Below are 12,759 nucleotides of genomic sequence, written 5' to 3'. Positions count from 1 at the left end.
AACAATACTGATAGTAAAATGATATTTGGCTTTATATCCCATTATTTATTTATGTTATATTAGCAATATTCCCCCAGACTAATTTAATTTATAAATTTATATATTTTAATAAATAATGTTAAAATATAAATTTCTACTTAAAGCATAAAACAGGTTAAAATGAAAAATAGTGTAAACTTTTAATAGTCCAACTCCTCAGGAATGGCACATCAATACATGTAGAAGCCGTAGAAATGCATGTTTTCATCCTTTGAGCAATGAAAAACCGGCTGAGCATTGCTGGAGCCCTATACAAAATGACCTCCAGCAGGCTATATTAATGTCTTTGACCAAACAATAAAAAAAAAGACTTTCTGAGGATAACCTGAGGGTCTGACATCTTCTAAGACACTCCCTGCCACTGTGGTGTTTGATTCGCATTTGCCAATTGCCATTATTAGCAGTTCCATCATTGGCGCCCTGTGCTTTTAATATATGGGAGCAGGTTCACCCTCCCTGCGCATGTGTGGCAGATTTGAAAGGATCTGTAGAAGCTAAAAAGAATGTTATTCTGCCTGTTACACTGTTTAGCATGAGCTATTTAGCTGTGGATCAGTGATTGACTGCCATAGATGATATCCTTGGACCCATTGTCAGACTCTGTTACTCCTGCAGACTCTATGTTACTCCTGCAGAGTTCCTCCTGGTGAATGACATACATGTGGCAAGCGTATGCACTATACATGCAGTTCCTGAAGGATGAAGAAACTGATATGCCCCCTGCTTGCATTAAATATGTTATTACATCTCAGAAACATTATTTTGGTCTCAGAGAAAATACCCCAAAACACAATCTGTCACCATGCCCTTACATTATATTGCCAGGCATCCATACAATCCAGTTATGTGAGAGTCATGATATAAACTGGTACCATTTTGAGTTGCTACCAAAAACAAATATCAACAAATTAGCCTGCTGCATCATCTTTTCAATTTGATCTTCTTTGAATGCAGCTCTGTGGGTTGATCATTTTAATTTTCATCTAAAAATGTAAAACATAACCTGCTCCATGTCACTACAGATTTCCAGCATGATTTCTTTCCCCGATTGCAGTTTTAACGTGTTCTTTTAATTTTCTGGAGAAGCACTTATTTCAGTCACCATGTTTTTGAAGTTTTACCCAACGTAGGTTGATATGAATACAACTCATACTTACAACAAATACAAGAGTTTCCATGGCTTTCAGAACAGTTCTGGAAATGTACACAAACTGTGTGTGGTCAAAGACACTCCGCAGCTTTTTACTTGCACATATTATTTCCAGATCACCATGTGATCAAGTTTGCAGTACTGTTTTTGATTTATTTGTCAAAAAATGGCAAAATATTGCATTATACAGTAAATACAGTCTTGGGTGGATTCTGTAAGCCCATATGCATTTCCCAAAATGTTCTAAAATTATTTTGAGAACCCCTTGTTAAAAAAGCTAAATCAACGAAACTTACAAAGATGACAAGCCCTAATATTCTGCCATGAGCGAGTTGTGATACACTGAAGCACACAAAACATCACTGTTTATAACCTTCTATTTTCCATAAAGAACATATGGAGATGACATTACCCCCAGCATTATATTTCCAGCAAGAGTTAGAGAATCATGCCTGTATCTTTTGGCATGTTGAAAAAAATACAAGAAAAAACCTACAAAAATTCTCTGAGAATTAAATATGCTTAGTCAATAAGTTTTGAGTGCTCTATTCTTGTGATGATCCAATCTGGAGTCACACCTTCAGTAAACTCCCTTTGGAACCTAAAAAAAGAAAGAAAAAGACAGACATGATTACTAAACTGAGGTTTACTGCAATTATACCATAACAGTGATATTTATGGACATGAACTAAATGGTATTTGCAGTTTCGCTTATTCATAATCATTTATAGGCAAGTTAAAATATAATGAAATCAGAACTAGACTCAGACACGGTGAAAAATAGTGATCACAAAATACTAACTCATAATTGGCTGTAAGCAGTCTCTTGGTCTCGGTTTGCTTTTCTTTCTCCTCTCCAATTGCAACCTGGAAGACTTTCGCTCCATCCACACTTTCGTCAGGAAATCTAGCACTTGTCAAGTACCAGAAGCGCATCAAAATACTCACAAATTTCCTCTCTGAAAGATTTAAAAAGCACAGTATTTTTGTTTTGTTTAAAAAAGGCCTTACCCTGGCTGTCACAAGTAACTTTTGAGTTAAAAGTATTCATTTACACGCCCACACACATGTCATTATTACTACTTTTAAATATATTACCTGGGCGAATAATGCGTAGTATGAATACTGCGTGGTCTCACCGCTATCATCGTAGTAAATGCCCACGTCTCCTGCTGTCATGTACATGATATCGTCCGGCTCTGCGGACAGCGCCCTCTGGTGGCTCAAAGGCAAATGAGCGCATTTTCCCTCGAGTTTCTTTATTAGCTGTGGGGAAGAATGTCGAATTAATGACTCACTTTAACCTCAAATAACCGTGATATAAACATAATATAATACATGTATAAACATACAATATAAACGATGTTCAGTATTTTCATGTACTTACATCTTTAGCTACTAATCCTTCAAGAGCTTCAAACTGACACTGAGAGAGCAATCTTGAAACGTGTGAGAAAGCCTGCATAAAACAAGTTTAAAAATGGATCATACACAAAAAATGGGAATTTTCAGTTCATTTCTCACCCTTAGCCCACCCAAGATGCTTGATTTCTTTTTTCTTCAGCAAAACAATTCAGATATTTTAGCTGAAACTTTGGGCTTTGGTGATTCAATAAATTCTTGTCAAAATTCGATTAGATTAGATTCAACTTTATTGTCATTACACATGTACAAGAAAACGAAATGCAGTTTAGGTCTAACCAGCAGTGCGATAGCAGCAAGTGCAGGATACAGGTATAAGTTATAAAGTGCAGTTATAGAAAAACTATGGTGATATTTACAGATGGATGTACTATCAACATTATAGACAGGTTGTATTAGCTATGAACAGAGATTTCCAATAAATGAATATATGTAAAAGCTACTGGTATTACTGATACTGAGAGTTGGTTTTGCTGTATTTTGTAAATTGTTAGTGACTGAGTTAGATGTTATGGATTCTATGTTTTTTTTATTATTACTATTCTTATGTTTTTGAACCTTTAATCTGTAATAAAACAAATAATTGAATACTGGCATGAGCACATATATGGGGAAAACTAAAATAATACCAATGGCTCTTGATGTTACATCGAGGTCTTATGAAGCAAAATGATTTGTATGTGCTAAGAAAATGTGCATTATTTACAACACTATGACTTTTAATCCACAACAGTCGTGTTCGCAGCAGTCTGGACTAATATCACACAATCATGCATATGAAAGTGACGTGAACAGTTGTTGTTTGTTTGTGTGTGAGAATTTGTAAATAGATATGACCACAATTTCAGATAAAAAATAATTATGTTACACTGAAGCAAAAAGAAAAAAAATAGGTGGGTGAATAAAATTCTGTTTGTAATCCAAGAACTACATTGATTTTTCCTTATGTTTTATTTTGTTAACAGACTTAAAATTAGACCCATTCAGCTAATTTCAAATGTTCTTTCTAACAAAAACACATGAAAATAAATAATAAAATCTAATTGCATCCAAAGCCATCACAGAACAATCACTGTCATGTCTGACAATATGAAGAGTTCAGACGCAAAAACCTCTCATAGCCATCTGGAATGTATTTTTTTAAGATTGGCGTTTTTCTCCGGTGTGTGGGTTCAGCCATTTAATTTTAAGGCAAACAATTCGTTCTTTTCATTGTCTTTGAAGTGAAACAACTGAACATAAACACGGGAGGCTGAGAAAAATGCCAATTTCAGAAGAAATATTTCGGAAGGCACTTAAATGTGTTTGCATCTGAGCTCTTCATTTGTAGTTTCTACCAGACTAGCTCTTTTCTGGCTCACCTGTATGGCTCCTTCCATGAACTCCTCGATGCTGAACTCTTTGTCAAAGTAAGCTCGGATAAGAAAGAAGTAGATGCGGTTTCGGAACCAGATGATGGGGTTGGGGATCCCAAACACCACAACCCTTTGGTTCCTCTTGTGTCCCTCCGGCTCAGAGCTGTAGCGACGGACAACAGACACAGCAGACGCCGCGGGTGCGAGGCGTCTGGACTGATTCACTAAAGATGACTTTGATGTAAAGTTCCGAATCAGGACAGAAACGGGCCTGTTACAGATCCTCAGTAAGGGCAGCGCCATCTTTCTCCCATCATCCTCAGTGGCCCAGCTGTTAGAGAAGACCGAGTGACAACAAAGTCAGATGACAATAGTTCCCCCTTTGCAGATAAATATAACAGATTTAAACACTATGTTTGCAATTCTCAGGAAAAAAAAAACGGAACGGTAAAATTTAGATTTTATGTCTTGTTTAAAAATAAAAATATGATAAAGACAAAAAGGTGGAGATCTCCAGTTGGTGCGCGCATTGTTTATTTAAGTCGGTTCTTTTAATTCAGTCATTTATATCAGCTCCTAAAACTGGTCTGGCCGATTTGTTCGCGAAATCACTGAATCGGCCGATTCACTCAACTGTTTGAATACCCTTATTAAAAATAATAAATATAACTGTAAGTCTATTGAAGAATTCGGATGGTTTAGTCTAGACACTTCAGAGAGTGAAGCAAACTGTTCAAAAGAGTCGACTCGCTACGAGTTGTTTCCTGTCACTAGAAAGGAAGGCGAAAGGGTACAGATGGATGGCAGCGAATGGAGAGTGAACTTAACTGGTAAACATGGACTGTCAGGAAAAGGTGGAGGTGCCCGTCTACACCGATGTGGACAAGGAGATATTTTTGAGAGACATTTATCCACGGGTAACTCTTGTAATATAAAATAACAACCATTTATTACAGTGTTATTGGCAAATGAATCACACGTGTATCGTTCAGCGCAGACCTGCAGTTCTGAAGCGCGTGCCCATCGGGCCATGTGTGCGCGCGTGGACGGTGAGTTTTCTGGCAGAAAAAGGAGGAGATCGCGAGGTCAAAGTGCATGTGTCCCCAGAGCCTATGATGGACTTTCTGCACAAGAACTTTGTGTACAGGTGTGTGTGTTGAGCGTGAATCTTTTAACATGAGTCCAACACAAAATAAACGTGCATTTGTATTGCAGGACACTGCCATTTGATAAGTTCATTGAGAGAGCTGCAGAGGCAAAGCACCCAGAATTCTTCATTAGCGAGGTTAGTTACTAAGACATTTCTAAGGTGTTTGTTTGAACTTTTTTCTTTTTTAGTCTTTTAGATGTTACAGACTTCAAACGTAACCATCCTTGTGTGAGGGGCCCCATCCTAAGAGGCCTCTTTATAGTTTCTTTTATATAGACCCAATTTTTGCTGTAAAAAAATTCATATTAGACATGGGTCTTTATTTGACAAATAAAAAATGTATTTACCTAAACTTTTAATAATTAAATTATTTGATTGTAATTTAGTGTTTCATTGTGGCCATTTAATGTAGGCATTGATGTAGTGAATCGACTAATCATTGTTGTTGAGTGATTAACAAGGATCTTGTCGTTTCCTCCAGGATGAAAGTTATTATTTGCGCTCACTCGGAGAAGATGTTCGCAAGGTAGTCTGAAGTACTTTTGAATTAATATCCAGCTGTTCAGACTGCAGAGTTTGATTTGAATATTGGAAATAATATTTGATTATTTGGACATTATTGTATCCTTGTCTTTCCTCATGTAGGAGCCTGCTGATTTAAGGAAGCAGTTCCCTGAGCTGGCGGAGGACTTTCATGTACCCCAGTTCTTTGAGCCAGAGCAGTTTTTCTCAAGCGTCTTTCGTATCAGTTCCCCTGGTCTGCAGCTGTGGACACACTACGATGTGAGTTTTCCATGCCAAAATACAGTAGGTGACAAACTAATGTCATGCTGATCATCTGAAAGATTGTGTTATTATAGATCTTTTTTACATTGAGTACAAATATATTTTCCCTAACCCTACTTTGCTCTTAGCTCAATTTACCTCAAAAGAAAAAAAAATAGACCACCTTGTGTGAAGAGCGTCCATCATTTCTGCTCAAACATCTATACTACCATTCAACATTTGGCCTTACCTTGATTTTTTATGTGTTTATAAGAGGCTCCTATGTTATTCGTTGTAGCATTTCATTAAATAAAAGAAAAAAGTAGTCATATTGTAAAATATTAGTCTTATAATGTAATATTGCGTGATCCGTTTGAATGAAGTGTGGTAAGTGATACAGTGTCTTTATCAGGAATTAGTTTAAAGATCAGAATTTATCTGAAATGTATATACTGTAAATCTCTTTACTGTCTTTTTTTACCAGTTGAATTTTTTTTTGGAATAAAAGTCTGCAATCTTTGAACAGTAGTTAATCTTTAAAGAATCTAATGTAGTATAAATTCAGTTTTTTAAAAGTTTTTCAACAAGGGTCAAAGTTCATCTTTCTATTAAGGGTGTTGATCTAAAAAATGAAGAAAAAAAACAAAAAAAACAAGAGGAGGTGACACGGTGGCTCAGTGGTTAGCACTGTCACCTCACAGCAAGAAGATCGCTGGTTCAAGTCCCGGCTGGGTCAGTTGTCATTTCTGTGTGTAGTTTGCATGTTCTCCCCGTGTTTGCGTGGGTTTCCTCCAGGGGCTCCGGTTTCCCCCACAGTCCAAAGACATGCCTTAGAGGTGAATTGAATAAACTAAATTGGCCATAGTCTATGTGTGTGAATGAGTTTATGTATGGATGTTTCCCAGTACTGGTTTGCAGCTGAAAGGGCATCCGTTGTGTAAAACATATGCTGGATAAGTTGGTGGTTCATTCCGCTGTGGCGACCCCTGATGAATAAAGGGACTAAGCCGAAGGAAAATGAATGAATGAATGACAACAGGAATGCTACATCTGTATTTTTAACCCTGCTTGTTTCCAGGTAATGGACAACCTTTTAGCTCAGGTTACAGGAAGAAAGCGTGTGGTTCTCTACAGCCCTGAAGATGCCCTCCATCTCTACCTCACAGGTGACCCTCAGCACTTCTCAAAGTGTGTGCAGGATATAAAATATACTTTATATACACCTTACTGATGTGTGGATGAAACAGTAATTGTGGTGTTTTTAGGGGACAAGTCTGAAGTTTTGGACATTGACAGTCCTGATCTGCAGCTTTATCCAGAGTTTGTGAAGGCTCGTCGCTACGAGTGTATTCTGGAACCTGGAGACCTGCTTTTTATTCCAGGTGATCTTTTCTTGAACCAGGCTTGTTAGTGCTACATTGAATTTCTTTTAGATCGTGAACCAAACATCTTAAGTGTTCTTAAGAAGTGATGAACTGCTTATAAAAGTGCTGCATGTGTTTGCATTTCCTCAGCTCTTTGGTTTCACAATACTCTGGCTCTTCAGTTTGGAGTCGGTGTCAATGTGTTCTGGAGGCATCTGCCATCTGAGAGTTACGATAAGAAAGACCCATATGGAAACAAAGACCCAGTAGCAGCCACTCGAGCTCTGCAGTCACTGGAGAGGACTCTAGGCATCTTGGATGAACTGCCATCTGATTATCGGGATTTCTATGCTCGTCGAATGGTGCTGCGCATTCAAAGCCGAGCCTACATTAGGAAACCTATTAATGCAGCACAGGAGAATTCAGACACAACATAGTCTTCGCACTACACTGATGGAGCTGCGTGGTTTGTAAATGATTATAAATGATTACTCTCCCACATGGTCACACACAATCATGCCATCCCAACATAGAACATTTGGGATTATTAACAAGGTTTTATAAAACAATTATTAATTTACAAAAAAGTAGAGTTCTCACTGTGTATTTTAGGTCACACAAGGTGACTAACTAACCTGTGACTATTTCAGTTTCATTGAGGCTATTGTTAATGATGAAACTACCAGTCATTTTGTTTCAATTAAAACGCTTCATTCTACCTTTTAGCAAAAAAAAGGAGAAAAGAAAAATTGTTGTTTTCTAAAAAAATGTAGTGGGTGAGAGGAAGCTCTCCTTATTGGGACAATTTCTAACCTTAAGAAATGTATTCTTTTAAAAGTGCTCCAATAAACTGGTCTTTCAAGCATGACACTACCAGTAAAATAAAATGCATTGATCCCATCAAGCTAATCTTTGACAGCTTTTCAAAGTGAATCAATGTATATGGTTTTAAATGTCATCTGTCTCGTAAAATTCACTAGCAAAGACAAAACAGTTCTGAAGAAAACATCCAGGTACTCATGGTCTTGGTTATTGCACTCTTATTTATCACAAATTAAGCAAACATTTATCAATGCTAATTGCTTACTAAAACTAATTTACGATTATTACTTTCTAAGGGAAAAATGTCAGAACTTCAAAGACATAGGGTATAAAAAATATATACACTTCCTAAGACTTCAGTTGAAGTGTGTGTGTATATATATATTTATATATATATATGTGTGTGTGTGTGTGTGTGTGTATTTATATATATATATAAAACATATATATAAAAACACAAATTTATTACATCATAAATCATTAGGAAAAATAGCAATCTGTTAAAGCTTTAAAGTAAAAAAAACTGTAGCCTACTATCATTTATTAGACAAAAAACAAACTGGCCAGCACATTCACACACTGGCCAGCACCAACACACTGTCCTCAGTCACAATTTGGCCATTTCAATAAAAAATAATAATTAAAACATATTTATAATAATAATGAATTCTTCAGAATTTTTCTAGTCTCTTTAGTAAAAAAATGTACATTTGAAAATTCCTGGATATCAACAACAGCCAAAATATATTAATATTAATTTAATATGGTCTGCTTCTGGTGCTTCACACCTTTTTATTGCTCACTTTTATTTCAGAAATAAGGTCCAAGATTTAGAATAAAGTTACCTGTAAAATGTTTTCTCCGTTTAAAAACAATACAGTAGTGAAAGACGACTTCTTACATCAGATTATAGTCCCACTGAAGCAACAGCCGACAGAGGATTCCGTTTGGTCCTAAAGCCTTTTGCGATGGATTATTTTCATTATTTATGATGGCATAGTAGTCAAAATAGGACAAATGAGCTCATGTATGGGACAAATTCTGGACCTTTGTCAGTGAGGGTGGGTCTTTCGAACCCCCCCGGCTAAAGGCCTGAAAAGTTAGGACATGTTTTTTGCTTATAGTAAACATGTTTTAATAGAATTGTGGCTGTAAAAGCTCACCTACAGGTGTTTCAGGCGCAGGTCAGATTTTCTCCAGGTCATAATTTAATTTATTTATATGAATTTTGTCTAAAAAATGATCATACCTGTCCAGTTTCATCTGGAATGCATCCCAGATCACCTTCTGAAGTGGTTTGAGCGATCGGATATCTGATCAGAATAAAACGAATGAAATGACCAAACAGCCTCATAAACACAGACGTGACGGGAATATATATTGAATATAAATATATTATATTAATTACATAATAAATCTATTATATAATATCAAATTACATAAAATAATAATTAAAAGGACAAATGCTTGACGCTTTGGCCATGGGGGGTGGTTAGAAGCAAGTAACATGCTATTAGATTTTGTTGCCGCTAGATGGCGATCTTGGATAATTAGAAGCTTACCACCACTAGGAGTTTGTCAACTGGGAGTCCTAACTGGGCTCACTTTCTGTTCTAATGTCCGCATCTGTCTTTAATTATATTAATCTGTCTCCATATTCTACTGCATCCCAGAATATTACACAGCACCAAAAATGTAAAAATATAGATTCAATATATTTCATATGTTTTTGTCCACAGCCAACCGCAACTCGCCGTGACGGAGATTCCCGAGCCTGTGCGCTCCAATGAGATGTGCTCTCTTCAGCGCTCACCATGACAACGAGACTCACAGCAGTGACGTCGCATTGTAAACATTTGCATCTGCATTCCTATAAAGCTCGTCGGTTCTCTGTCAGTTTTGTCAGTTCGCTCGGTGTTGCTGTTTGTACTTGACCAAGGTGAGTTCAATACCTGACGGTACGAGTGGAGCCACGCCAATCTCACGAAGTCCGCTTCGTGAAGCTTCACTCGGGCCCGTCTGTGCTGTAGTTCCTTGCGGTTTGCGTACATAAACGCAATATCGCGAAGAATATTACGTGTTTGTTGCTCGAAATGTGCCGCCGAGCAACATTCCAGTGAACACTGGCACGGACTGGCGCCCGGTTAGCTCGTGCACTCCCTGGGGCGAGGCGGCTTGTGAACCCTAGGCAGGGATCAATACAAGCCGTGAGGACCCTCAGGGAAACACGGGAGGCCGGTAGTGGGACCCCGCTGCGAGGGTTATGGTGGGTGGGAGCAGCGAGGCCCACTCATCGTCTATTTTAAACTATAGTTTCAAACTTTAGTTTACTATAGTTTAAAATAGAAACCATGGTAACTGTAATGTTTTAACTATGTCTGGCTGTTGTAATGTTTTGCTTTGTTTTTCAGCTGAGTTGTTGAGCAAAGAAAGGCTATTGAAGACAACCGCGGGTTATATTCACGAGCGCGCGCATTATAATGTTTCCGTGCTGTTTTCTGAAAGTTTATCTTGTTTAGATAAGTTTGCAGGTCAAACTAAATAAACTATACTCTTTCTAAACACATGTCTCGTGTTTTATTTGTCCTCTACAGCAATACACTATCATACAAGTCTGTTGAATGCATTTGTATGCAACATGGTTTGACAATAAAGTAGTCTGACAAATAAATAGTTGTTATAATTGTACCTTCATTAGTCAACATTTGGTGTAGGTAATAAAAAGCTAATCAAAGATGTCCTAAGACATAATGGTAACGTTATGGTTGTTACATAACTATTTATTATTCTGTATGTTTAAAACCAGCAGAATATACTATATATTTAACATGTCATGAACTTACTATTATTCAAACATTTGCTTAATAAAAAATGTCCTAAGACAAGAATGGGTATTGTTTTGGTTTTATGTGAAGCTACTGTAGGTTTTAGTTTGACTACAGCAGGTATCTATATCATAATATTGGTAGTCAGTTATTTCAATGACCCAAATCAAGTAAAATGTCTCTTAGTCAAGTACTTTTAGCATGCAAAAGTCAAATGTAAGTATATAAAATACATTTTCCAACAACACAATTTTGTCTTGTGAAAATGACCAGTGGGTGGTGAGGAGAAAAAGTTCATGTCAAGTTATATATATAAAAGGAGTTGAACAAGTTATAATATTTAGCCATAATGCATTTTTCTATCCACTTCCATTAGACTTTTTTTTTTCTAAATCTATAACTGGTAAATTGCTCCCAGATTAATCTTGACTTTGTCTAATAAAGGTGAGGTGTATCTGAAGGAAAATTGTCCTATGTTCACATTTCTACTTTTGTTTTGGGTTTTTCTTTGTCCTTTGTAGTGCTGTCTTTTCCTTTCTGTATCACAATGACACGATCTGGCAACAAATTACAGTACAATCAGCATATAAATAAATAAATAAATTAGCCACAGTTTACATCAGAACATCGCTCCAGAGTACACTGTTATACTGACAACATGACTAGACCCACACAGAATCTACGTGTGCAGAATTCCACAGATTCTTAGCCCATCATTGATTCTGTTTATTTACTTGTGTAAATGTCCGTAAATCTATATTTATTCAGTTTTTAAATTATTTACAATAATAATATTGACTAATATGAAAATATTCATATGAATTATTTACAATAGTTTGTACAGTAATATTTTCTGCCTTTTAGTACATAACTTATATGAGAGGCTTGCTTTGTTTACCAAATAAAGAGGATCTAATTGGATTGCATTGTAAACATTAAAAGTTAAAAAGGTATTAGTTTTTATTTAATATAATAAGGTTTTAGTTATGATACTGCCAAAATAATTCAGCATAAATCCGCAAATTTTTAACACAATTCTGTGCAGAAATAGCAAAAAATGTCCACAGACCCGGTCTGGCCCTAAACATGATGGACTGTCTTATCCGTCCACAATGACACAGGGACTTGTCATTCTGATGGCACTGACATGTTCATTGAGAGATGAACTAAGGATTTTAAGCAAGAGACTGGCTTTTTCAGGTAATCCATGCTGTTTTGCTATTTCTATGTGCTGTTTTGAGAAATGCGCTTACTGTTTTGTAAATTTTAAATCTGAGAAATGTACCAAAGCGACTGAGAAAAACTGGAATACAACACAAGTTAATGCAAAGACGAAAAGTCTGCAAAGACAAAAGTGTGTATTTTTATTTGCACATATTCTTTTATAAAAAAATAGTAGTGTATTCATAATTGGATTTTACATTTTTTGGCTAGATAATTAATACTTTATAGTCTACTCATTTTGATGTAACCATGACAGTACAAAAAAGAAGAGAGTCATGTATTGTCTAACAGATATTTCTAAAAGTCCATAGTGGAATAGATCATCACAACCATGGTTTCTGCAGATGTCAGTCACTATTTCAAATGTATGACTTTTTAAGTCTTTCTTTAAAACCATTGTGAATTAAATTTCAGTCTTATACAGGACTCCATGCTAAGGATGTTTTAATTTAATTTATTTAATTTAATTTTAATAACATACAATTTAATATTAACCTCACCTCAACGAGCCTGATGGACACTATGTTTTCAGCACAAGTCTATTGGTTTAATTTTGGAGATCATCCTCAATGTTCAGTTGTGACCTGTATTTATTTTCAAAGTATTTGATTACCATAAGGGAGTCAGAAAGTTTAACCTGGTG

General features: G+C 36.3%; 2 protein-coding genes across 3 annotated transcripts; one reads left to right on the top strand and one right to left on the bottom strand.

Moving 5' to 3' along the window:
- Positions 1 to 1,316: 1,316 nt before the first annotated feature.
- On the bottom strand, positions 1,317 to 4,303 carry maip1 (matrix AAA peptidase interacting protein 1). Its single transcript, XM_056464907.1, has 5 exons — positions 3,973 to 4,303; positions 2,577 to 2,648; positions 2,329 to 2,455; positions 1,992 to 2,148; positions 1,317 to 1,790 (listed from the first exon to the last, which is right to left on the bottom strand). The coding sequence occupies exons 1-5, from the start codon at positions 4,267 to 4,269 to the stop codon at positions 1,712 to 1,714; spliced, it is 732 nt and encodes a 243-aa protein (XP_056320882.1). The 5' UTR covers positions 4,270 to 4,303; the 3' UTR covers positions 1,317 to 1,711.
- A 416-nt stretch (positions 4,304 to 4,719) lies between these two features.
- On the top strand, positions 4,720 to 10,582 carry tyw5 (tRNA-yW synthesizing protein 5). 2 transcript variants are annotated; one of them, XM_056466026.1, is made up of 9 exons: positions 4,720 to 4,883; positions 4,959 to 5,113; positions 5,182 to 5,251; positions 5,598 to 5,642; positions 5,762 to 5,899; positions 6,960 to 7,047; positions 7,147 to 7,263; positions 7,396 to 7,711; positions 9,807 to 10,582. In XM_056466026.1, exons 1-8 carry the CDS (start codon positions 4,803 to 4,805, stop codon positions 7,680 to 7,682), a joined length of 981 nt encoding a protein of 326 aa, XP_056322001.1. In that variant the 5' UTR covers positions 4,720 to 4,802; the 3' UTR covers positions 7,683 to 7,711; positions 9,807 to 10,582. The 2 variants fall into 2 exon arrangements, with proteins under 2 accessions (XP_056322001.1, XP_056322000.1); XM_056466025.1 differs by lacking the exon at positions 9,807 to 10,582 and having other exon boundaries at positions 7,396 to 7,759.
- The last annotated feature ends 2,177 nt before the right edge of the window (positions 10,583 to 12,759 follow it).

Source organism: Danio aesculapii, chromosome 9 (genome assembly GCF_903798145.1).
Source record: "Danio aesculapii chromosome 9, fDanAes4.1, whole genome shotgun sequence".
Taxonomy (NCBI): domain Eukaryota; kingdom Metazoa; phylum Chordata; class Actinopteri; order Cypriniformes; family Danionidae; genus Danio; species Danio aesculapii.
This window is presented reverse-complemented; position numbering and strand designations above follow the sequence as displayed.